Here is a 24901-nt window from a genome sequence, read left to right as displayed (position 1 = left end):
AATATAATCCATTGCCATTTGCACTTAGTGCAAATAGCTACTGCCAAAAAAAATATCTTAGTAATATGTAAATTCACTCTTATTGTTGTTACTTTTTTTAGAGCTTTAGTAATCTAAATACAAATGCTGAGAAGAACCCCAAAAATGGCCGCAATAACAGACTCCTTGCAGGTCTATAAAAAGTCAAATCAAAAGTCTTGCAATCAAATTGAAAGCCATGAAAAGGCTTATATCCCAAATTGCATAAGAAATTTTTAATGATCATTTCAATAGGTCTTAAAAACGTGGATAGAAAAACAGGAAATCCCGATATGGATTATTGTGATTGATTATTAAACTTCAAATGCGATAAATAAATGTGAACACTGCACATTTTAAAGTAGAAACAATACACTGCTGTTTTTAAGTGCTACAAATGTATATCTAAAGGGAAATGAACATATTTAGAAAAGGTTTGATGGCATTTTCATTTCATCTTACCTTTCATTTTCTCGATTGCTAACACAATTCATGAAACAATTCATAATTTTCTCTCAACTATGAATACCATTTCAAAACTACACATGCACTTGTACAAATGTCAAACTTCCACGTCAATATTTTACTCAAAAACATATTCTCGCAATCAAATTATAGCCTCATATGACATGCAACGCAACATTATACTGTCTCAGTTCTGCAAAAATACAGGATATGTAAGAAGAAGTACTTGGCTACAAATCATTTCAACAGCAATGAGTTTGAGGATGTACAACATAGTGAAAGTTCTCTCATCTAAAATACTGCTACTGTGTGCTGTAATTATGCTGTATCTGTAAATAGTGTAAAACCAACCGAGGCTCATGGAAATACGTGCCTCTAGATACATTTCTGCTACACCATTTTTTTTACGCACCTTACTACATGTTTTGTGGCCGTTTTAATGTGAAATGTATACAGAGTGGTGCTAAAATACGGGTCAAATACGTGACTCTGGAACGTTTTTATTACATTGATATAGGCACGTATTGCTGTGTTGCTTCAGGTATGTATTGCGGCGGTCCAGAAATCAAATATATGGGCAGTGTCGCTAACAATTAATGCTCTATCATGTTGGAAATATCCCCTACACCTGAACTTCCTTATATGCAGGTTTGAACTGTTTTGTTGAACCTCTGTTTTGTTGAACCTCACCTCTCAAGTGCAACTGCATACTGCGTGAGCTACAAATCAAACCTACTGAATATAAAAACCCATACATATGATGCTGGATATGTGACGCTAATGTTCAAAAGAATCAGTTTTCAAATCTCACAACATGTTAAAAGTGTGATGGAATAGATATGGTAGATAACTTTGTTCAGCAAAAGGAGTGAATCCTTTTCCAAATCGCTTCATTCATTTTGTTGAGTTAAGGTCTAATGTTAAAAATTGTAACTAAATTCCCCCAACATTTCAATCTATGAACATTGTCTTCTTTTGAAATGTGACAGTTGCATGTGCTATGATAAAAACTACATAATAGTTAGTTTTTTTAATTTTAGCTGTATCTTCTACCACTGCTTTGTCAACAAAACATTTTAGGAGCAGTGTTGCTCCAATAGTTTCTAGTGGTCTTTGGTATGGTGCAATAAAAACAGAAATGTAGCCTGCAAACTTTAACTTCTACAGAAAGCTGTAATGAGTTCTTTATGGCTTTCTGCTCCTGACCTACAAACCTGAGGCTTATATATGTGAAAATATATTTAAAATATTCTATGATACTAAGCTTTAAATGTTAAAAAAGTACAGTTTGAATCATAAAACAAGACAAGGCAGGAATAAAACACTACTCAAAAGAAAAAAAAACTGCAGATCAGAGATCATTGTGAGGACTTTACATGCATGGATGAATTTTCTGAAGAGGCCAAAAAAGAGCTTATAAGAAAACATTCATTTAAAAAATATGATTACATTTTATTTAGTTGAACGTTGAACTGTGTACTTTCTAAAAATCTTGAACTTTCAGTTTGAAAGCTTCCCTTCTTTATCTTCCTGTTTTCTGTAAATTCTGATAATTATCTGTCATTACGTGCAAGTATGAAGATATACATTTCCTGAACACTCCACAAGTGGCTGGTGGGGTTGGGTCCTTTGGCAAATTTTACTCTAATTACAATATTTGTCTCATATTTAATGAAATTAGCCTTATTAAAGTAACTATTATTTATACGTTTTTTTTTCTTCTGGGGCCTGAAATAGAGGAATTTTGGTCAATATTGATAATTAAACAATATTTTGCAGAATTTGTTTTTGTGCTGGCACTTAGGTCCGTCATGGATAAATAAATATGACAATAAAACCACCAGTAGGTGCCAGCACTTCCCTGTTTTAATAAATGACTTATTGAATCATTCAAATCAAATGAATCATTCAAAATGGTTGATTCAATAGAAACTAAACAAGTTGCCGTTTCTCAATATGAAGTAGTGTCTGTGACATCACCCGTAGACTCCTGAAGAGCGTTTTTGAAGCTCAAAATGTCCAGAGCGGGCCGTCGCCATCTTGGCAGCACGTCATCGCGTGACTCTCCCGGACAATTGAAAATGGGCAAAAAGGCGGGAGCTGGTTGCTGAAGAAACGCCCACCTAGATTCGACGGCAGTGTCAGCAGCGGCACCTGTCACTTAAGAGGCCATGCCCTTAATTATGCAGAACTTTAAGACTTAATATAATTTAAACGGATGAGTTATAAAAAAAAACTCACCCCCCTCACAGTTGTCATGAAGGGCAAAATTTGCTATTTAGACCAAAATGATTTTTAGAACCAGGCTGTAAACATGTTTTTTTTCTGCTGTAAAGTTGGGCATTTTAACATGTGGAGTCTATGGGACTGACTCCCTTTTGCAGCCAGCCTCAAGCGGCCAGTTAAGGAATTACAGTTTTAGTCACTTCCTTGTTGGCTTCACAACAGAGAGCGGGAGGTTGCCGCTCGGTCGTGGCCCAAGTACTGTTCCAATTCAAAGTTCACATCTAGCCAAGTACAGTTCAAATCGCCAGAAGTTTTTGTGCTCCGCTCCTTTTATCAAGGATGCATCCAGAGGTGCCAGGTGTCCCAGACCGCATTTCACACCAACCTGCAAGCACATCGTTTTCAAAGTATTACTGTTATTGTGTCATGAAATGCAGTTCTAAGAGTATTTCAGGCAAGAATGTAGTTGTTTAAAACTCAAATCTGCAGTTTATTTATAAAGATAGCGCCTATTTAAAAATTTGCTTTGGCAATTTTGGAGATGTAGCTCTACACATCTAACATAAAACCCTAATGTACACAACTGATACGAAAAAATAAGAATAAGATGTTTATTTCAATGGGAAAAAAATCTAATGTGTCATGCAGGGAATTCTGGGAGTATTTGACTATAAGATAACAATAAATGTAATTACAGTTATTTTTTTTTGTCTTTTTTGGTCTTAAATTTATTTTTTAATTTAATTTAAATAAATAAATACATCACACTTAGATTTTCCAGTGATAATATTTAACTCCTGGGTTCTTGTTAAATAATTTTTCATAAAATAGTATAGTGTGTGAACCTAGGAGTTAAATATTGGCTTCTTGTTTTAGAAAACACTAAAGTGTATGATGAACAACACCCCAGAGGTGAAATATTATCACTTGTAACTTTAAATACAAAGTTCTAAACATACACTTAAAGTCACCTGTGATAATATTTAACTCTTGGGTTCTTGTTAAGTATATAGCATATGATTACTTATTAAAAAAGATATATTATATCTTATATTTATTTCTCTCTATGACATAGTCGTAAGCTCAGCCCCCTTCTGTCCTCTCATTCTGATGGACAGTTTATAAAGAGCAGGAGACTTCACTCTTCTCACATTCATGGACTTCTCTGCACAGGAATAAAATCAGGTTCTTTTTTACTTAAGTTATTGTTAATACCATTACAGTTGTTGTTGTTTTTCTAATCTTAGCTTTGTCTTCCATCACTATTAAATACTGACCAAAGTTTAATGTTTTAATGTAACAGAGTATCCAGAACCATGGGTGCCAAGGTTTCAGTCGTCAATCAGACTCCTTACACCTGGTACTTTGACACCCAGGACAACAGAGGAGTAAGATCTTACAGTGTATTTGTCACAAGGTGACGATCTTTAGGGGCGGAACCAAAATTCGGGAAGTTTGGTTCCGCCCGGAAGTGTTTCCGCCCGGACCGGAAAAACAGAACACCGGAACTTCCGGTAGCGCCGTAAGAAGGAAAATCAGGGAATTCGATGCACCTGTGCCTAGTTAGGGACAGCGGTTGGTGATTGGAGGATACGCTGGACAAGGCAGTACTTAAGGCCAAGTTATTTTACAGTCTGGGAAGCTCTCTTTGGTGTGTGTGAAGCACTGGGTTGTGCCCGTCTTGGTACGCTGCTGGTAGCTGTCTAACTCTCTCTCTCCCTCAGGCTGGAATTGTATGATTGTGAAGACATCGCGAACCTTAAAGGTTGAGAAGTGAACAGATTATACGGCGAACTGAGACGACGTGAAAAAGGGGATTGGAAGTGGCATTGATGTGAGTACTAAGAGCCAGTCGAAAGTGCCCTGTATATTGACCTGGCGTTGTGTAGATCTCTCCAGGAGGAGGAGGGTGGCCCTACCCCTAATATAGTGTGGTGGGAGAGCCGAAGGAATACTTATTGAAGTAGTCGCAACGACGACATCACTAGCTAGGCCGCATATTCCATCGCCAGATCCGAACCAAGCGAAGTGAAGGAAGACGGGTGTCCTTTCCGTACACTGAGTGTGGTGGGTGAGTCTTCGTGCTGTGAAAACCTATAATTTTGACGTGGTGTTGTATATTGCTGTGGGCTGCTGTGTATTGCCGTGTGTCCTGTCAGATAAACCCCCGCCTTCACGCACTTCGGCGTGGGAGGACAAGGAGATTGCTGGTCCTGGCCTAGTTCAGTACAGTATATGTTGTGAGCGTGCTTCAGATCTCCGGAGATAGCACGGTACGCTGTGTCCAGCCCAGAGGTGAAAGCCATCCAAAGCAGAGTAACTGTGTTTTGTGTCTAAGTTGATACCTGTGGAGAGGAAAGGAAAGAGAGTGAGTAACACAAGGAGAAACAGAGGAAACCTGTACTTACAGTGCGCTGTGTTCAGCCCAGAGGTGAGAGCCATTCAAAGCAAACTAACGGTGCTATTGTGCCCAAGTTGATATCTGTGGAGAGAAAAGGAGAGAGAGGGAATAACACGAGGAGGAATAGAGCGAACCCTGTACTTACAGTACGCTGTGTCCAGCCCAGAGGTGAGAGCCATTCAAAGCAAACTAACTGTGCTATTGTGCCCAAGTTGATACCTGTGGAGAGAAAAGGAGAGAGAGTGAATAACACGAGGAGGAATAGAGCGAACCCTGTACTTACAGTACGCTGTGTCCAGCCCAGAGGTGAGAGCCATTCAAAGCAAACTAACTGTGCTATTGTGCCCAAGTTGATACCTGTGGAGAGGAAAGGAGAGAGAGAGTGAATAACACGAGGAGGAATAGAGCGAACCCTGTACTTACAGTACGCTGTGTCCAGCCCAGAGGTGAGAGCCATTCAAAGCAAACTAACTGTGCTATTGTGCCCAAGTTGATACCTGTGGAGAGAAAAGGAGAGAGAGTGGGTAACACGAGGAGAGACTGAGGGAACCTGTACTTACGCCGCTGCCTGTGGAGAAAGAGAAAGCGAGTGAGCACCCAAGGAACGAACTGTGTGAACCAGTACTTACTGTGAGCTGTAATCAGCGAAGAGGTGAGAGCAAAACCAAGCTGAACTAACTGTGCCTGTGTGTCCCAGCCGCTGCCTGTGGAGAAAGAGAAAGCGAGTGAGCACCCAAGGAACGAACTGTGTGAACCAGTACTTACTGTGAGCTGTAATCAGCGAAGAGGTGAGAGTAAAACCAAGCTGAACTAACTGTGCCTGTGTGTCCCAGCCGTTGCCTGTGGAGAAAGAGAAAGAGCGTGAGCACCCAAGGAACGAACTGGGTGAATCAGTACTTACTGTGAGCTGTAATCAGCGAAGAGCTGTTGCCTGTGGAGGAAGAGAAAGAGAGTGGGCACCTCGAGAACGAACTGAGTGAACCAGTACTTACCGTGAGCTGTATTCAGCGAAGAGGAGGAAGAAGGAGGGCGCTACGGATACCTAAGACTCAGGCCGGGGCCCGAGCCCCACGCCCCGGATCCCCGTGGCCCCCTTGCTCCCTGACCTCTTCCCGGCCATAGCCCATCTGGAGGGCCGAGTCAGAGTTTAGTTTTAATTGCCCTTTCCCTATTCCCTAAGCTATTTTTAAATATTTAAATAAAGATTGTTTTATCACTTACTTGTTCTCGTGTTGCTTGGCCATTGGGTCGGGTTTGGGGACCTCCTCGAGGTGGAAGTTGAGAAGGGGTGTGGCTTAGTTAAAGCATAGCCAGCCCCTGGGTGTGACAGATTTGGCGTAGTCGGCAGGATTTCCACCTCGAGTTGAGTAACCAAGGTCGTCCAATGACCGACAACGCGGGGCTTTCAGCCCAACCCCGTGCCATGCCCGTTTTTATGGGGAGCCCCTGGATTCAAAAATATGGGGGGACAGAATCCGAGGTACGATTGTCTGAATGGAAGGCTCAACTAGAGTACTTGGCCGACCTACAGGGCCTTAGTGCAGCCCAGCGGCTTCAATTTGTGTTAAACTCCCTGGATGGAGAAGCGCGGCGAGAGGTGCATGCCGCCCCCGAAGCCGTTAGAGCCAACGCCCAAACCGTGTTCCAGTTCCTCACTGAACAGTATGGTGACCACACCCCCGTAGCTGTCCTTCGCTCCCAGTTCTTCAATTGTAAGCAGGGCCCCCGCCAACCGATTAGAGCTTTCGCCCTGAGGTTGCGAGAGCAATTCGCCCGACTACAGACCCGTCGGGACCACGGGTTGGGAGATGGAGAGACTCTATTGCGGGACCAGTTTCTTCTGGGGTTGAAGGAGGGTCCGGTGAGACAGAGCCTACGTATCCAGTTTCGAAGGGACCCGGGTCTTACGTTCGAAGATCTGAAGAAAGAGGCACTGGCCCTGGAAGGTGATGAGACTGAGGTGAGTGGTTCCCCAGTGTGTGCGGTTGTCAGTGAAGTAGCACCAGCACAACCCGGAGGCCCTGACTGGAAGCAAGCACTGAAGGCTGAACTTTTGAAAGATGTCCGCGATCAGATGTCTGAACTGTCTAAAGCCCTCGTAGGAGAATTGCGCCAAGGACGGGCGCGGGAGGAACCACGGCCGGCGCCCCGAGACCGAGTGTACTCAGAGGGAGGCCGAGAGCCGTTCAGGCGCCCGAACCACTTTAACCGGCCCCGTTTCGAATGGGACGAGCAAGGGCGACCCATCTGCAACCGCTGTGGCAAACCAGGTCACTATAGCCGCCAGTGTGGGCCCCGCAGGGCGTCAGAAGGGGGTTTTTAGGTCGGCCGGCCACTGTGGGTCGTGTGGCCGGGACCCCTCGAGAAGACCCTGGAAGAGGATATGGCTCTAGGAGCCAGATGATTGGGCGTAGCCCCGTGGCGAAGGTGAGAGTGTGCGGCAAGGAGATTCAATGCCTGGTAGACACAGGCTCCCAAGTGACGTTGTTTGCTGAGAGTTTATCCGAAGAAGTGTTTGGGAAACAAGGGGCACCAGGGGCGGAGGCCCCCTGGCTTACTCTGAAGGGCGCAAACGGCCTCGACATCCCATATATTGGCTACCGATTGACGGACCTAGAGGTTCACGGAGTGATGGTCCCCCAGAAAGGTGTGATTATCGTGCAAGACCATTGTCTGGGTGCACATCGAGCCCTGTTGGGCATGAATGTCCTCGCTGATTGCTGGGAAGAGCTATTTCGGGCTAGGCCCGTATCGAAGATACCACCTGCAGAGAGGCCCAAGTGGGAGTGTGTGGTAGCTGACTGTCGAAGGGTGCAAATGAGCCAAGTCCGCAGGGAACAGGAAGAGGTAGGAAGAGTGATGTGTCGTTTTGCTTTGTCTGTCCCCGCAAAAAGTGAGGCTGTTGTGTGGGCGCGAGTACCGCCCCGAAGAGCGGGCCCAGAAGAGTGGGTGCTGGTGGAGCCCCATGTGGATTGTCCACAAGTGGAAGTGGCACGAGGACTATCGACGGTCCGGCGGGGGAGAGTCCCCGTGAGGATACGGAATGTACATCCATACGCGGTGCAACTACATCGGCACCAACGATTAGCCCGTCTGACAACGGTTACATCCCACCAAGTAAGGGAAGAGAGGGATATTAGTTTTCGTCAGGTGTGCCCCACTGTCATCGAGGTGGCCCTGACACAAGTAGACACCCCATGGGGTGGTATGGAGAGGAGTGTGCCGAGCCACCTGGCGGGTGAGTCGTTACAAGGGGAGGATTTAGAGCAGGCACAGACACAGAAGTTACAGGCCCTCCTTCGGAGATGGCAGCATGTGTTCGCCACCCACGATGAAGACTACGGATGCACCCAGGTGGTACAACATCATATACCTACCGGGGATGCAGGGCCCAGCCGGGAGAGGTATCGCCCAATTCCGCCCACTTTGTATACCGAGGTACGTACACTCCTGCAAGGCATGCTGAAGCAAGGAGTTGTTAGGGAAAGCAGCAGCCCGTGGGCGGCCCCCATAGTGCTGGTGCAAAAGAAGACGGGGGCTTGGAGATTCTGCGTGGACTACCGTAAGCTGAACCTCGTGACTAAGAAAGACGCTTTCCCTTTGCCACGGATCGAAGATTCGCTTGCCAGCCTCACGCAGTCGGCATGGTACTCTACCCTAGATTTGGCCAGTGGCTACTGGCAGGTGCAGGTGGCCGAAGCAGACCGGGAGAAGACTGCCTTTACAACCCCGTTTGGACTATTTGAATGGGACCGGATGCCTTTCGGGCTCTGTAACGCTCCGGCCACCTTCCAGCGGCTGATGCAGCGGTGCTTGGGAGGTCAGTTAATGGAGTCAGTATTAGTTTACCTGGATGATGTGATTGTCTACTCCCCAGATTTTGATTCACACCTGAGGCACCTCGAGGAAGTCTTTCGGGCCATGGAGAAGTACGGATTGAAACTACAGCCCAAAAAGTGTCACTTACTACGGAGAGAAGTCAACTTTCTGGGCCACGTGGTCAGTGCGGCTGGAGTGTCCGTAGATCCTGGAAAGGTATCGGCCGTGAAGGACTGGAAGGCCCCGAGGACAGTGAGGCAAGTGCGATCCTTTTTAGGATTTGTGGGATACTATAGGCGTTTCATAAAGGACTTTTCAAAAATTGCTAAACCCCTTAATCAGTTGCTGGTTGGCACAGGTCGTAACCGGGGCCGGGGGTCGCCCAACGTAGACTGGGATGCAAATTGTGAGTCGGCGTTCCAGACATTGAAGCAGGAGCTGTTACAGGCCCCTATCTTGGCATACGCAGATTTCACAAAACCATTCCTTTTGTATACAGATGCCAGCAATCTCGGGCTGGGAGCGGTGTTGGCTCAACGGCAGGACGGAGTTGAGAGGGTCATCGCGTACGCCAGCCGGAGCCTCCACCCAGCCGAGAGGAACGATGCGAACTATAGTTCTTTCAAATTGGAGCTGCTGGCGTTGAAGTGGGCCCTAAGTGAGAAATTTAAAGACTACCTCTGGGGTGCCAAGGTGACGATCATTACAGACAATAACCCATTAGTACACTTACAGACGGCGAAGCTGGGAGCCGTGGAGCAGCGGTGGGTGGCCCAACTGGCCAACTTTGACTATCAACTACAGTACCGACCAGGGCGTGAACACATGAACGCGGACGTCCTCTCAAGGCTGCCCGAAGCGGAAAGCCCCGGAGGGGCCAGCCCGGAGGAGGGCTATATGGTAGGAGCAGTAGAGGCACCAGGCAGCAGACAAGAGGCCGTGCCTGAGAACTGGGGATGGGATCCCCGTCGGTGGAGGGAGAGACAGGCCAGGGATCAAGATGTGCGGCTGGTAAGAGAATGGCTGGAACAGGGCCGACGGCTGACGCCAGCGGAGAGGTTAGCCCAGACGGATACTGGGAGGAGGCTGCTGGGGCAATGGGACAGGCTGGAGCTGAGAGATGGCGTTTTGTGCAGAAGGGTCAGTGACCCGAAGTTGGGCGAAGAAGTACGCCAGATCGTGGTACCCGCAGATGAGGTAACGGCTTTAGTTTCGGCGTACCACAACCAGTTGGGGCATCAGGGACAGGAGAGGACCGTGTCCCTGCTTAGGAGATTCTTCTTTTGGCCCGGGCTAGAGGCATCGGTGCACGCCCTAATTCAAGCTTGCCCGAGATGCATATTGTTTAAGTCCAGACGGGAGGTCCGAGCGCCAATGGTACCCATCCATGCGAAGGCCCCCCTTCATATCATGGCTATGGACTTCTTGACACTGGGCCGACCACGAGATCGCTACCAGAACATCTTGGTAATAACGGATTTGTTCACAAAGTACGCTTGGGCTATCCCCACCCTCGACCAGACTGCAACCACCACCGCTACAGTTTTATGGCGGGCCGTCTTCCAGACGTTCGGATGCCCGGAGTTTCTGCACTCCGATCAAGGAGCCAACTTTGAGTCCAGGGTAATTAGAGAACTATGCCAGTTGTACGGTTGCACGAAAACTCACACCACTTCGTATCATCCTCAGGGGAACGGCGGCTGTGAGAGATTCAATCAGACCCTATTGGGGCTGCTGGGGACCTTGGACCAACAACGGCAGGACGATTGGGTGAGTGCCTTGCCAAACCTCCTACAGGCCTATAACAACAGTATACATAGTACTACGGGTTACGCTCCCACTTACCTGATGTTTGGCAGACACATACGAATGCCTACTGACCTGGTCCTAGGAGTGATAGCCGACCAAGAGGAAGCAAGTGTAACGGAGTGGGTGGGGCGCCATCACCAGCGCTTGCATTTCGCCTACGAGCAGGTGTCGAAAAGGATACAGATGGCAGGAGAGAAAAGTAAGCGGTTGTATGATCGGACTGCTAGAGAAGCCCCTCTACTGCCAGGAGAGAGGGTGTTGGTGAGAGATAATCGGCGGCAGGGGAAGGGGAAACTGAGTGACCGTTGGGAGGCCACCCCTTATGTAGTCTGCCGGCAGCAGAGGCCGGGGCAGCCGGTCTATACCATCCGGCCAGAAGGGAAGTCAGGCCCCGACCGTGTGGTGCACCGGAACATGATTCGCCCATGCCCTAACTACCCTGAAGCCGTGGAAGAAGTCCCCACGGAACCTGTACCAGCGGCCCCCTGGATTGAAGGTTGGGCTGTGGTACCAGGGAGACCCGTGGTGGCACCACCCCCGATCGCCCCGAGAGAACCAGAAGCAGCCCCTGAACAAGCTGAGCCCGATTCACCAGTGAGACGATCCCAGCGAGAGAACCGAGGCCGACCCCCTGCCCGCTATGGGGAGTGGACAGCCCGAGGACGTTCTAGGGACTAGAACGGATTGGCGGGGGAGGATGTCACAAGGTGACGATCTTTAGGGGCGGAACCAAAATTCGGGAAGTTTGGTTCCGCCCGGAAGTGTTTCCGCCCGGACCGGAAAAACAGAACACCGGAACTTCCGGTAGCGCCGTAAGAAGGAAAATCAGGGAATTCGATGCACCTGTGCCTAGTTAGGGACAGCGGTTGGTGATTGGAGGATACGCTGGACAAGGCAGTACTTAAGGCCAAGTTATTTTACAGTCTGGGAAGCTCTCTTTGGTGTGTGTGAAGCACTGGGTTGTGCCCGTCTTGGTACGCTGCTGGTAGCTGTCTAACTCTCTCTCTCCCTCAGGCTGGAATTGTATGATTGTGAAGACATCGCGAACCTTAAAGGTTGAGAAGTGAACAGATTATACGGCGAACTGAGACGACGTGAAAAAGGGGATTGGAAGTGGCATTGATGTGAGTACTAAGAGCCAGTCGAAAGTGCCCTGTATATTGACCTGGCGTTGTGTAGATCTCTCCAGGAGGAGGAGGGTGGCCCTACCCCTAATATAGTGTGGTGGGAGAGCCGAAGGAATACTTATTGAAGTAGTCGCAACGACGACATCACTAGCTAGGCCGCATATTCCATCGCCAGATCCGAACCAAGCGAAGTGAAGGAAGACGGGTGTCCTTTCCGTACACTGAGTGTGGTGGGTGAGTCTTCGTGCTGTGAAAACCTATAATTTTGACGTGGTGTTGTATATTGCTGTGGGCTGCTGTGTATTGCCGTGTGTCCTGTCAGATAAACCCCCGCCTTCACGCACTTCGGCGTGGGAGGACAAGGAGATTGCTGGTCCTGGCCTAGTTCAGTACAGTATATGTTGTGAGCGTGCTTCAGATCTCCGGAGATAGCACGGTACGCTGTGTCCAGCCCAGAGGTGAAAGCCATCCAAAGCAGAGTAACTGTGTTTTGTGTCTAAGTTGATACCTGTGGAGAGGAAAGGAAAGAGAGTGAGTAACACAAGGAGAAACAGAGGAAACCTGTACTTACAGTGCGCTGTGTTCAGCCCAGAGGTGAGAGCCATTCAAAGCAAACTAACGGTGCTATTGTGCCCAAGTTGATATCTGTGGAGAGAAAAGGAGAGAGAGGGAATAACACGAGGAGGAATAGAGCGAACCCTGTACTTACAGTACGCTGTGTCCAGCCCAGAGGTGAGAGCCATTCAAAGCAAACTAACTGTGCTATTGTGCCCAAGTTGATACCTGTGGAGAGAAAAGGAGAGAGAGTGAATAACACGAGGAGGAATAGAGCGAACCCTGTACTTACAGTACGCTGTGTCCAGCCCAGAGGTGAGAGCCATTCAAAGCAAACTAACTGTGCTATTGTGCCCAAGTTGATACCTGTGGAGAGGAAAGGAGAGAGAGAGTGAATAACACGAGGAGGAATAGAGCGAACCCTGTACTTACAGTACGCTGTGTCCAGCCCAGAGGTGAGAGCCATTCAAAGCAAACTAACTGTGCTATTGTGCCCAAGTTGATACCTGTGGAGAGAAAAGGAGAGAGAGTGGGTAACACGAGGAGAGACTGAGGGAACCTGTACTTACGCCGCTGCCTGTGGAGAAAGAGAAAGCGAGTGAGCACCCAAGGAACGAACTGTGTGAACCAGTACTTACTGTGAGCTGTAATCAGCGAAGAGGTGAGAGCAAAACCAAGCTGAACTAACTGTGCCTGTGTGTCCCAGCCGCTGCCTGTGGAGAAAGAGAAAGCGAGTGAGCACCCAAGGAACGAACTGTGTGAACCAGTACTTACTGTGAGCTGTAATCAGCGAAGAGGTGAGAGCAAAACCAAGCTGAACTAACTGTGCCTGTGTGTCCCAGCCGTTGCCTGTGGAGAAAGAGAAAGAGCGTGAGCACCCAAGGAACGAACTGGGTGAATCAGTACTTACTGTGAGCTGTAATCAGCGAAGAGCTGTTGCCTGTGGAGGAAGAGAAAGAGAGTGGGCACCTCGAGAACGAACTGAGTGAACCAGTACTTACCGTGAGCTGTATTCAGCGAAGAGGAGGAAGAAGGAGGGCGCTACGGATACCTAAGACTCAGGCCGGGGCCCGAGCCCCACGCCCCGGATCCCCGTGGCCCCCTTGCTCCCTGACCTCTTCCCGGCCATAGCCCATCTGGAGGGCCGAGTCAGAGTTTAGTTTTAATTGCCCTTTCCCTATTCCCTAAGCTATTTTTAAATATTTAAATAAAGATTGTTTTATCACTTACTTGTTCTCGTGTTGCTTGGCCATTGGGTCGGGTTTGGGGACCTCCTCGAGGTGGAAGTTGAGAAGGGGTGTGGCTTAGTTAAAGCATAGCCAGCCCCTGGGTGTGACATATTCACTACATTATTTATGCAATTCTAGATTATAAATCCTGATTCTTTGTTCACTTTTTCCTAGTTAGCATATCAATAACTAAGAATGACATAATATCTCACAACAATAAGTTTGTATTTATTTGTCATTTTTTACTGCATTTCTGATGAAAAAAACAGATGTCAAATTCTGCTTTTCAGTATACATACATCGGTCCTGGCAGCACCACATCCTATGAAGAGGCTCTGGCAATCCATCGCTACATCTACTTCAGATATGAAAATCACTCGTGGAGTAGTTTTTCATACGAGTTTAACACGCATAAAGGCAACACGTGTTTTATCCTAAAAGAAACCTACGACCGTTCCCAGATTCAGATGCACTGCACTTCTGAGGGCGGCACTCATTACTGTCCCAACTACGGTAAGTTCCTGCAAACGTGTCATTTCTGGACTACACTGTACAGCCAAAAGTATGTGCACCCCAATACTGCAATATGTGCTTGTGCGGCATCCCATTCAAAATGAATTTTGCCTTTGCTGTTATAAAAACAAAGTTTTTCAGTTTTTAATACATAATATACATATAATATTATATATTAGTTAGATGTAACAAACTTACATAATTTAATTAAAAAAATAAATGTAACTGTAATCTGTTACAGTTACTGAGAAAAAATGTAATTTAATTACAGTTACTTATGAAAATGTTAACAATCACAAAGGGGGTTACATCTGAATATTTTCACAAACACACAATTTCATTAATTTCTTTCCAAAATTGCAGAGACACCAATGTTTCAGGAGTTTAGGACACAGAATATTACATGCTTATTCGATAATATTTTTTTTTTATTAATTGTTTTTTTCCAAAGACACAGTTAGATGCCAGTGTTTCCTGTCAAAGCTATTCAAAGATTGATTTCAAAAACAGTATCGTAGCTATTAAACTATATTTTATGGTTTTAAATCTGTATTTTACCTCAGAATGATCTCAAAGTAAAAAGAGTGATTTCATGGTGGCTGTGCTTATTGTTATAATCTTAATTCAATAATTATAGCATATATATGTATATAAATAAATAAATACATATATATATATATATATATATATATATATATAATAGAATATATAATATATTTTTAGTAACAGAATATATACTATATTTTTTGATGTAATCTATAATATAATAATATAATATAATATAATGTAATAATTGTTAATATTAATAATTAATAAAGTATTTTATTAAATAGCAATATTTTATTGATATAATATTAATATAATATAATAGTCACGTGTATGTTCCGTGTAGTTCCTCTTTGTCCTTGTTTGTGTCTACAGTGCTATGTGTGTTTTCCATTAAATTTATTAAAGACTTTGAGTTAGACATTGCCTCTCCTCCTGTCTCGCTTCGTGCTCCTCACAGTAGCACCTCGTGACAGAATTCCAGACCTTTAAATGAAAGTAAGCGGCACCTTTTTTCCCCGTTTGATTTCCTTTTTTACAAAAATATGTTTTTAGTTTTCCCTGATCAAATGGAGGAACAAGTGATGTTCCTTGCCTTAGCTCAAGCAAGCGCCGATCCGATTATCTATACGAGGGCGTTCGTGCCGCTCGTCCTAGCCAGCTCCCTCGAGGGGGAAATCCTCGTAATGCTGTCCCGGATCGGGATAACTTACCATCGCTCTGCGGAGCTCCCAGACACCACCAACCTCGGCTGGAAAGAGGCAGTCATCCGGTGTCTGGAGAGCCTCTGATCAGGGTCCATCTGCTGCCCATTCCCGAGCCAAGCCTTCTGGCCGTCCCGAAGTTAATACAGCCGGCCGTTTCCCCGTCAAGTTCGTGGCCCGCCACTGGCTTAAGCCCACCGCCTGCGGCCCACTCTAATTAAATGGCCATTCATATGGCCCAACGAACATTAATGTGGCAAGCCTGCCAGCCCCAAAGCTCACTTCAGGACCAGCTCCTTGAAAGTGCATTGCTGTGCCTGCTCCACCTCCAGTGCCAGCACCACTTAAGCGCTACCCTGATCCCCATCTCAGCCCAGGAAGGGCTCCTGATTCTGAGTTAACCCTCTTGGCGCCACGGTCGAGTTTACTCGACAAGATGCGGCACTGAATAAAATGGCAGATTTTGTCAAATAGGGTGTCAAATTTCGTTTGACCTCCCCTCCACTGGATAGCAGACATGTCATACTTCATCTCACTCAAAAAAACGCCATGCTTCTATACAAAATCTTCAAGCTAGAGCGCATTGAATCAGTGCGAACAAAAGTGGAGCTAGTGTGAGAGTGAGACATTTTATCAGAGCAATATTGTCAATGCCAGCGAGTATTTGCATTAGATTCTTATTATTCTTATTATTATCATCTAATGGCATCAATAAAGCTTACCCGCATTGAAGTGTTGGGACTTCTATTCGCGGACCCTGATTCTGAAGGGGAATATCTGCCTTCAGAAGATGACGGTGATTCTGAAAGTGAAAGTATAGCCCTTCACCAAGCACAAACGGTGAATCCTTTGCCCAATGTCAGTGGTGAGAACAATATGTCTCGGGGTCGGTGTGTTCATTACGAAGTTAGCAGGCGTGTTAGTTTTGCGGGGAACGAGGTGGGAGATTTTTTAACTGCGCTAGTCATGTAGTTTTGTCTGTGTACAGCACTTTGGTATACTAAGGTTGTTAATGTAATTTATAAATAAATTGAAAATTGAACATTGCTCCGCCATGGCTTCCTGATCTGCCCTGGAGGCTCTCCTTGTCTTCACCCTGTTCCAGTCCAGAACTAGCCTCAAGGGCGCCTGCCCACCTCCCCGATGGTACTGTTACATGCCATTCAGGAGGGGGGTGATCTGTCTTGTGTAGTTCCTGTTTGTCCTTGTTTGTGTCTAGAGTTCTACGTGTGTTTTCCTGATTCCTTTGGATTTATTAAAGACTTTGAGTTGGATATATGTATATATAGCAGAATAAATAAAAGGGCAGAGATTAAAAATATATAGTAGAGATAAAAACATAAAGCCTTTCGGATACAGTTTTATGTTATTTTGCAGTCAATACAAATGAAACAGACATCTCTTATATACAGCTGTGACAGCACATAGCTGGTGCTTAGCTATAGGGGTAATTGTTGACTGCAAGCTAAATAACACAAAATGATAAAGTGTAACCTATTAGTTGATTCTAATCCCATAGTGTCTGATGCTGTTTTTGAATAGGAAAAATTAAAGAAGATGAAAACCGGAGACAGCAGCAGGAGGAGGAGGAGAGAAGACGTCAGAACCGTGAGTAAAGTTTTTTTCCCCTCCAACACAGATGGAAACATAAAAATTGCATCATATAAAATCACCATTTTAGCCTTGTATGTTATAAACTGTTTAATGAATATAGGGCTCTTTTAATGGTTCCCTGTTCAATATTGCCTTTATATTTGATCATTTTTAAGGAGTTAACAATATTTATTGTTCTAGGGACAAAAAAATCTAGGTTCTCTTGCAGCTAGTCTGCAGCCACATCCAAGAAATCTTGAGGTAACATTTGATTTGTCACTAAACTTCACCAGCCAGTTTTAAATCGGTTCTTAATTCACATTCACAGCATATTAAAACACTCTTTATTTGATCCGGAGATACTGTGTGTCGTTAAAAAGAGTCTAGCTTCGATATTTGACCACTGTTTTGATAAAACTATGTTGCAGTGACAGTGATTTATAAATTTATGCAAAATGAAAAATTGGTACATGTGACATTTTGAATATAATAACAACACGTATTCATAATCAGTCACGTCTGCAGCGGTTTATTTGTGTTCACTTAGCTTCTCTGAACAGCGTCCATTAGGGCTTTTAGTCCATGTAACGACTGGGTGAAGGAGTGGCAGGAAGCAAGTGCGAGGTTAACACAATTTAATAAAGACAATGATACAAGACAATACTGAGACACAAATATGATGCTGGGAGGAATACACAGTCCAGGATGGTGGCGAAGAGTGAAGTATCCGGAAGGTGGAGGTGAGTTGGCAGCAGGAGAGGGTGACACAGAAACTGTGGGGAAGCGAGCCGAAAGTAAGTGGTGTTGCTTGGTGGTGGGTTGCGTAGAGTGGACGGGGTTCCTGGGAGACACGGACATCCAACGCAGAAACACACAAGAAAGCAAAGCATAGGTCACAAACATGAAACAACACTCTCACAAACACAAGACGCTAGACAAGCCAAATATATAGGGTTGAGTAATGAGGGACAGCTGTTGCTGATGACAATTAGCGGAGATGCCCACAAACTAATCAGTGCTGACGCGTAACACACAGACTTCACCCACAAAGTGCAAAACCCAGAGATCATGGTTTACCAACATGTACAGTTCTCTCTCCACCTTCAATACCACGACTTAGGTGCCCTTGAGCAAGGCATTGAACCCCCAACTGCTCCCCGGGCGCCGCAGCATAAATGGCTGCCCACTGCTCCGGGTGTGTGCTCACGGTGTGTGTGTTCACTGCTCTGTGTGTGTGCACTTCGGATGGGTTAAATGCAGAGCACAAATTCTGAGTATGGGTCACCATACTTGGCTGAATGTCACTTCACTTTCACTTTCAACCGTGACAGTACCCCCCCCCCCCTCTAAGAACGCCTCCTGGAGTTCCCAGAAGGGCCTACCTGCTGATTGTAACCATCAATAAGGGAGTGATCCAGTATGTCCCTAGCAGGTACCCAACTCCTCTCCTCCGGACCGTAACCTTCCCAGTCCACCAAGTACTGGAATCCTCGTCCCCTCCATCTTGAGTCCAGAATACGATTCACCGAATAAGTTCCCCATCTATGAGACGCGGCGGTGGGGGAACCGGGTAGGCGGATTAATACGCGAATAAAACACGGGTTTAATTTAGGACACATGGAAGGCGGGATGTATTATCCTGTATGCTGGAGGTAGTTTGAAGCGGACTGTCACCGGACTAATGATCTTGGTGACAGTAAACGGGCCAATGAATTTGGGGGCTAATTTGTTAGAAACGGAACGGAGAAGGAATATTGTTAGTAGAAAGGCACACTTTTTGACCCACGATGTAAACGGGAGGCTTTGACCGGTGGCGATCGGCCTTGGCCTTAGTGTGCTCCCTCATCTGGTCCAGGTGCGGTGGCACCTCTGGACAAATGCGTGAGCGGAGGGGACCGCGACTTCAGATTCCAGACTAGGAAAAGCTGGTGGCTGGTAACCTAAGCTGCACTGAAACGGAAAGAGGCCCGTGGCTGACACTGGTAACGAATTGTGAGCGTACTCCAGCATAGAGAGTTGTTGGCTCCAGGAAGAAGGATTCTTGGAGACTAAACATCGCAACGTTCTCTCTTAATCTTGGTTGGCTCGCTCAGACTGCCCGTTACTCTGGGGATGATAACCCGAAGACAGACTAACCGTCGCTCCTAGCAATTTACAAATTTCCTTCCAAAATTTGGATATGAATTGGGATCCCCTGTCCGAAACCACGTCTACCGGGAGGCCATGTAACCGAAAGACGTGATCTAGGACAGTGACCGTTGTCTCCATGGCTGTAGGTAATTTGGGCAAGGGAATGAAATGTGCCGCCTTCGAGAACCGGTCCACTACGGTCAAAACGACCGTCATGCCATTAGAGGGCGGTAACAAAATCTAGCGCGATATGTGACCAGGGTCTCGAAGGGACAGACAGCGGTTGAAGAAGCCCACCTGGAGGCCAGTTAGATGACTTACCACTGGTGCAAACGGAGCAAGCCAAAACAAAATCGTGGACGTCGCAAGCCATAAGTGGCCACCAGAATCGTTGTTTAACTAAACCCTTGGTTCGGCTTATCCCTGGATGACAAGCAACGTTAGAGCAGTGACCCCACTGAATAACTTCGGACTGTAACTCCTCCGGCACAAATAAACGATTCGGTGGGCAACCGGGTGGAGGCGTTACCCCTTCTAAGGCCGTCTTGACCTTGGATTCGACCTCCCATACGAGTGCTGAGATGACTATTTTCTCAGGTAAAATACACTCGGGAGTCACCGGGTGGGCGGAAGGATCACAAAGACGTGACAAAGAATCGGGTTTGACATTTTTGATTGTCTGCCGGTTCCCGCTTCCTTCTTCCGGATGAATACGAAGTTTTTATCATTACAGAGGTTAACACAATTTAATGAAGACAATGATACACAAGACAATACTGAGACACAAATATGATGCTGGGAGGAATACACAGTCCAGGATGGTGGCGAAGAGTGAAGTATCCGGAAGGTGGAGGTGAGTTGGCAGCAGGAGAGGGTGACACAGGAACTGTGGGGAAGCGAGCCGAAAGTAATGCTGCGTTCCAGGCAGGTTTTTGAGCCCGTAAAGGCACGATATCAAACCACGACTCAATAGCGTTCCAGGCAAGTCACGCCAAACTTCCTGAGCGCAATCAATTGTAGCTAGATTATTAATTTTATTGGAATGTTATATTGTCCTAAAATCGTTTTTTTAACGTGCACCACTTGCGTAAACACCGCATCCATAGGCAATATTATCTGTAGAGGCTGCCATTGTTGTTTCGCAGGCTATGTGACGTCAGAGTTCGTAACTCGGAGTACATCTATCTAGTACGAGTTCACGGGTGGGAAGTCACGGGTTTGACTGCTGTTCCAGTGCAGTTTCACGGGTAGAAGGTTGGAAAAACACGGGTTACGGGTTGCCTGGAACGCGGCATAAGTGGTGTTGCTTGGTGGTGGGTTGCGTAGAGTGGACGGGGTTCCTGGGAGACACGGACATCCAACGCAGAAACACACAAGAAAGCAAAGCATAGGTCACAAACATGAAACAACGCTCTCAAAAACACAAGACGCTAGACAAGCCAAATATATAGGGATGGGTAATGAGTGACAGCTGTTGCTGATGACAATTAGCGGAGACGCCCACAAATTAATCACTGCTGACGCGTAACACACAGACTTCACCCACAAAGTGCAAAACCCAGAGATCACGGTTTACCGACCGTGACAGTCCAAAGATGCACATACCTGTAGAAATATGTATATATTTACACGTTTACTGCATAATTCTGATGACAGAATCATAATTTCTATTCGTTTTCAACTGATTTACGTGATCACATGAGCATTTGTGCTGTGTCAGTATATTTTATATTCCATATAAGACTTATTTGTTCTCTCAGGCGTTTGATTAGTTGGGGTTTTTTTTTTTGTTAAAGTTGTCTGATTGTATTCTTTTTAAATTGTTTGTATTTTTTTATATGCTTAATGTGTTTTCTGTACAGCCATTAGGTGCAAGTCTGTTGCCTTTAAATATGCTATAGTGATACATTTTTAATTGACTAGGGATATATGTGGTGCAAAAGATCTGGTTTAGGCCATCCTTAAAAATATTATTGTTTACCGACCGTGTAAATTTAGCACCGACTCAATTTTTATTAATTTTTTTGCTTTTAGTCCGACCGATTTGCAGATTGTAAATTTGCGTTAAGACCGACCAATTATTTTTTTACTCTTCAAATAACTAATACAAACGCAATAAAATACTATTAATTATATATAATATTTAAGTAAGTATTGTAAATATATAAATTGCCTTGGCCTACATACAAATGAAGGCTATCTTCTTTAATAAAAAAAACCCTTGACGTAATCTGTGTTTACACAGATGTCACACTGTGGCCTGTGCGTTCGCTTCGTCTCAGACTCTCATTCACTGTCAGAGTCAACGGTTCGCGCTTGGTAATGATGGCTGCGGCTGCAGTAAACTAAATGTTCGCGGTTACTGTTCAAAGTCATACGGGTTCGGGCACCATAATACATCTAAAATAATTCATTAAAACAGCTCGACACCGCTTTAACTTGGAACGAAGTTCTGGAAAAACTGTGCCCAGATCTTTTCCCATCCCTTCTCATCTCTAGTCTAAAACCGTGACCGTGTCGACTGTCACTTTATGTTCGAAAATCTATTGTACGAATCAAGCACGAATCAACCAACACAAGTTTTGAAAACGAAAATAAGAAAATGATTTTAACGACCTTCTCTCGGAGCGCATCCAGGTTTTTTTTTTTTTTTTTGAACAGGCGTCACACAGCAACTGCAGCTTCGGACAAATACGCATAACAGCAAATAATACTTCTGCACAATGTTTCTCTTTTTACAACAGAAATGTGAATTCTGCCGGTATTCAGACCGTCTCATGCATACAGATACAGATCCGGGCTAGAATCGCCTAGGGCTGTCAAAATAGCTGAAAAACTAAATTCGAATTTTTTACTTAAATATGATCAAAATTCGAATTGTATTCGAATTTTAAATACATAATTTCAGTTAGGGTGAAGAAAAGCTTTTTGCTTCTCTTCTGAGGCTCAAGATAGCGCATCGAGAAATATTACTCCATGTTTATTCAAAGCATTAGAATACATGACTGTGAAAAAAACATAATATTTAAAATAATGTTTATGAACCAATTATTATTAATTAAGTTGCTTAAAGAACTATAAACAAAACAGCATCATGTATGCATGCATTGTTAAATAAATAAAAAGGGCAGAAAACTAGTCACACAGGATACATTTTTTCATTTAAAAACATGAGATGCAGTGGGATGGGGAACAAAATCCCAACATAAAGTCTCGAGATATTTTTAGAAAATTAAATTAATACATTAATTTTACATGTCTTTCTAAACATGCGGCTCTCTGCGAGACGCAAATCCAACGGTGTCCCTCTAGAAAATGCGCGAAATATGCTTTCTGTGTGAACGACTTGGTTTCAGTTTTGATGTAAACAAGATCTTCTCCACATTGATGTTCTTTACTTATTTATTTATAATTTTTTTTAAGAGGCTTCAACTGGATAGGCTAACATATCCTTATAATGCAATGACACATATATTGTCATCGCATCTCGTGCACGTAGGTGAAAGATGAGAAAGCAGATCCTGGGTGTCGAGCTCGTCCGCCTTTGAAAGTTGTGTAGACACAGCTGTGCGCGCGGCGAGATGGAATGGAACACGGACCGGGGCTCATAAGGCAGCTTCCTTAATGCACACCTAAAATTCATATGCGCATTAGGATGTGGATTTTTATTTTAAATTCGACGAATATTCAAAATTTTCTTTTATTTGACAGCCTAAGAAAATCGCCTATGCGATTTTTTTGTTGTTGTTGAAATTTAATCGTAAACACAGCCATGTTGAAGCCTGCAGTAAATGTTTTGCATTATGGCAGTCCACTCTGCTTATTGTTTTTCAAAAATGTTGCACTCCTGTTCATCAGAAATATTGGTCTTTACAATAATGTGCTCTTGCTCGTGCAAAATACCATCTGCAGTAATGACATGGCCAAGGAAGCGGAGTGTGGTCTTTCATCATTCAGAAACAGTCTAGCCTCTTTGAGTTTTATCAGGACAGTAAGGAGAGTCTGATCGTGTTCATCAGCAATGGCACTGTAAACTATTAGATCGTGCAAATAATTCTGGACACCAGGTACTTCTTCCAGAATGGTTGCCATCATCTTTTGAAAAGCTGACGGAGCTAATGCCAGGCCATATGGAAACTGGCAAAATCTAAATAGGCCCTTGTGTATACACACACATATGCATATATATATATACAACCCGAATTCCGGAAAAGTTGGGATGTTTTTTAAATTTTAATAAAATGAAAACTAAAAGACTTTCAAATCACATGAGCCAATATTTTATTCACAATAGAACATAGATAACATAGCAAATGTTTAAACTGAGAAAGTTTACAATTTTATGCACAAAATGAGCTCATTTCAATTTTGATTTCTGCTACAGGTCTCAAAATAGTTGGGACGGGGCATGTTTACCATGGTGTAGCATCTCCTTTTCTTTTCAAAACAGTTTGAAGACGTCTGGGCATTGAGGCTATGAGTTGCTGGAGTTTTGCTGTTGGAATTTGGTCCCATTCTTGCCTTATATAGATTTCCAGCTGCTGAAGAGTTCGTGGTCGTCTTTGACGTATTTTTCGTTTAATGATGCGCCAAATGTTCTCTATAGGTGAAAGATCTGGACTGCAGGCAGGCCAGGTTAGCACCCGGACTCTTCTACGACGAAGCCATGCTGTTGTTATGGCTGCAGTATGTGGTTTTGCATTGTCCTGCTGAAATAAACAAGGTCTTCCCTGAAATAGACGTTGTTTGGAGGGAAGCATATGTTGCTCTAAAACCTTTATATACCTTTCAGCATTCACAGAGCCTTCCAAAACATGGAAACTGCCCATACCGTATGCACTTATGCACCCCCATACCATCAGAGATGCTGGCTTTTGAACTGAACGCTGATAACATGCTGGAAGGTCTCCCTACTCTTTAGCCCGGAGGACACGGCGTCCATGATTTCCAACAAGAATGTCAAATTTGGACTCGTCTGACCATAAAACACTATTCCACTTTGAAATAGTCCATTTTAAATGAGCCTTGGCCCACAGGACACGACGGCGCTTCTGGACCATGTTCACATATGGCTTCCTTTTTGCATGATAGAGCTTTAGTTGGCATCTGCTGATGGCACGGCGGATTGTGTTTACCGACAGTGGTTTCTGAAAGTATTCCTGGGCCCATTTAGTAATGTCATTGACACAATCATGCCGATGAGTGATGCAGTGTCGTCTGAGAGCCCGAAGACCACGGGCATCCAATAAAGGTCTCCGGCCTTGTCCCTTACGCACAGAGATTTCTCCAGTTTCTCTGAATCTTTTGATGATGTTATGCACTGTAGATGATGAGATTTGCAAAGCCTTTGCAATTTGACATTGAGGAACATTGTTTTTAAAGTTATCCACAATTTTTTTACGCAGTCTTTCACAGATTGGAGCCTCTGCCCATCTTTACTTCTGAGAGACTCTGCTTCTCTAAGACAAAGCTTTTATAGCTAATCATGTTACAGACCTGATATTAATTAACTTAATTAATCACTAGATGTTCTCCCAGCTGAATCTTTTCAAAACTGCTTGCTTTTTTAGCTATTTGTTGCCCCCGTGCCAACTTTTTTGAGACCTGTAGCAGGCATTTAAATTTTAAATGAGCTAATTAAGTGGATAAAAGTGTAAAATTTCTCAGTTTAAACATTTGCTACGTTATCTATGTTCTATTGTGAATATAATATTGGCTCATGTGATATAAAATTCCTTTAGTTTTCATTTTATTAAAATTTAAAAA

At 44.7% G+C, this 24901-nt stretch overlaps 1 protein-coding gene across 1 annotated transcript in view; it reads left to right on the top strand.

The window, feature by feature from the left end:
- Positions 1-4015: 4015 nt before the first annotated feature.
- Positions 4016-24901, top strand: part of LOC132106157 (uncharacterized) — a 39692-nt gene continuing 18806 nt past the window's right edge. Inside the window, exons 1-3 of the mRNA XM_059511815.1 lie at positions 4016-4097; positions 13940-14162; positions 16955-17020. Of these exons, the coding sequence (XP_059367798.1) occupies positions 4026-4097; positions 13940-14162; positions 16955-17020 (361 nt within the window). The 5' untranslated portion in view covers positions 4016-4025. The remainder of the gene's footprint in view (positions 4098-13939; positions 14163-16954; positions 17021-24901) is intronic.

Source organism: Carassius carassius, chromosome 26 (genome assembly GCF_963082965.1).
Source record: "Carassius carassius chromosome 26, fCarCar2.1, whole genome shotgun sequence".
Lineage (NCBI taxonomy): Eukaryota > Metazoa > Chordata > Actinopteri > Cypriniformes > Cyprinidae > Carassius > Carassius carassius.
Note: the sequence above shows the minus strand (reverse complement) of the source record. Positions and strands in the feature narration are given on the sequence as shown.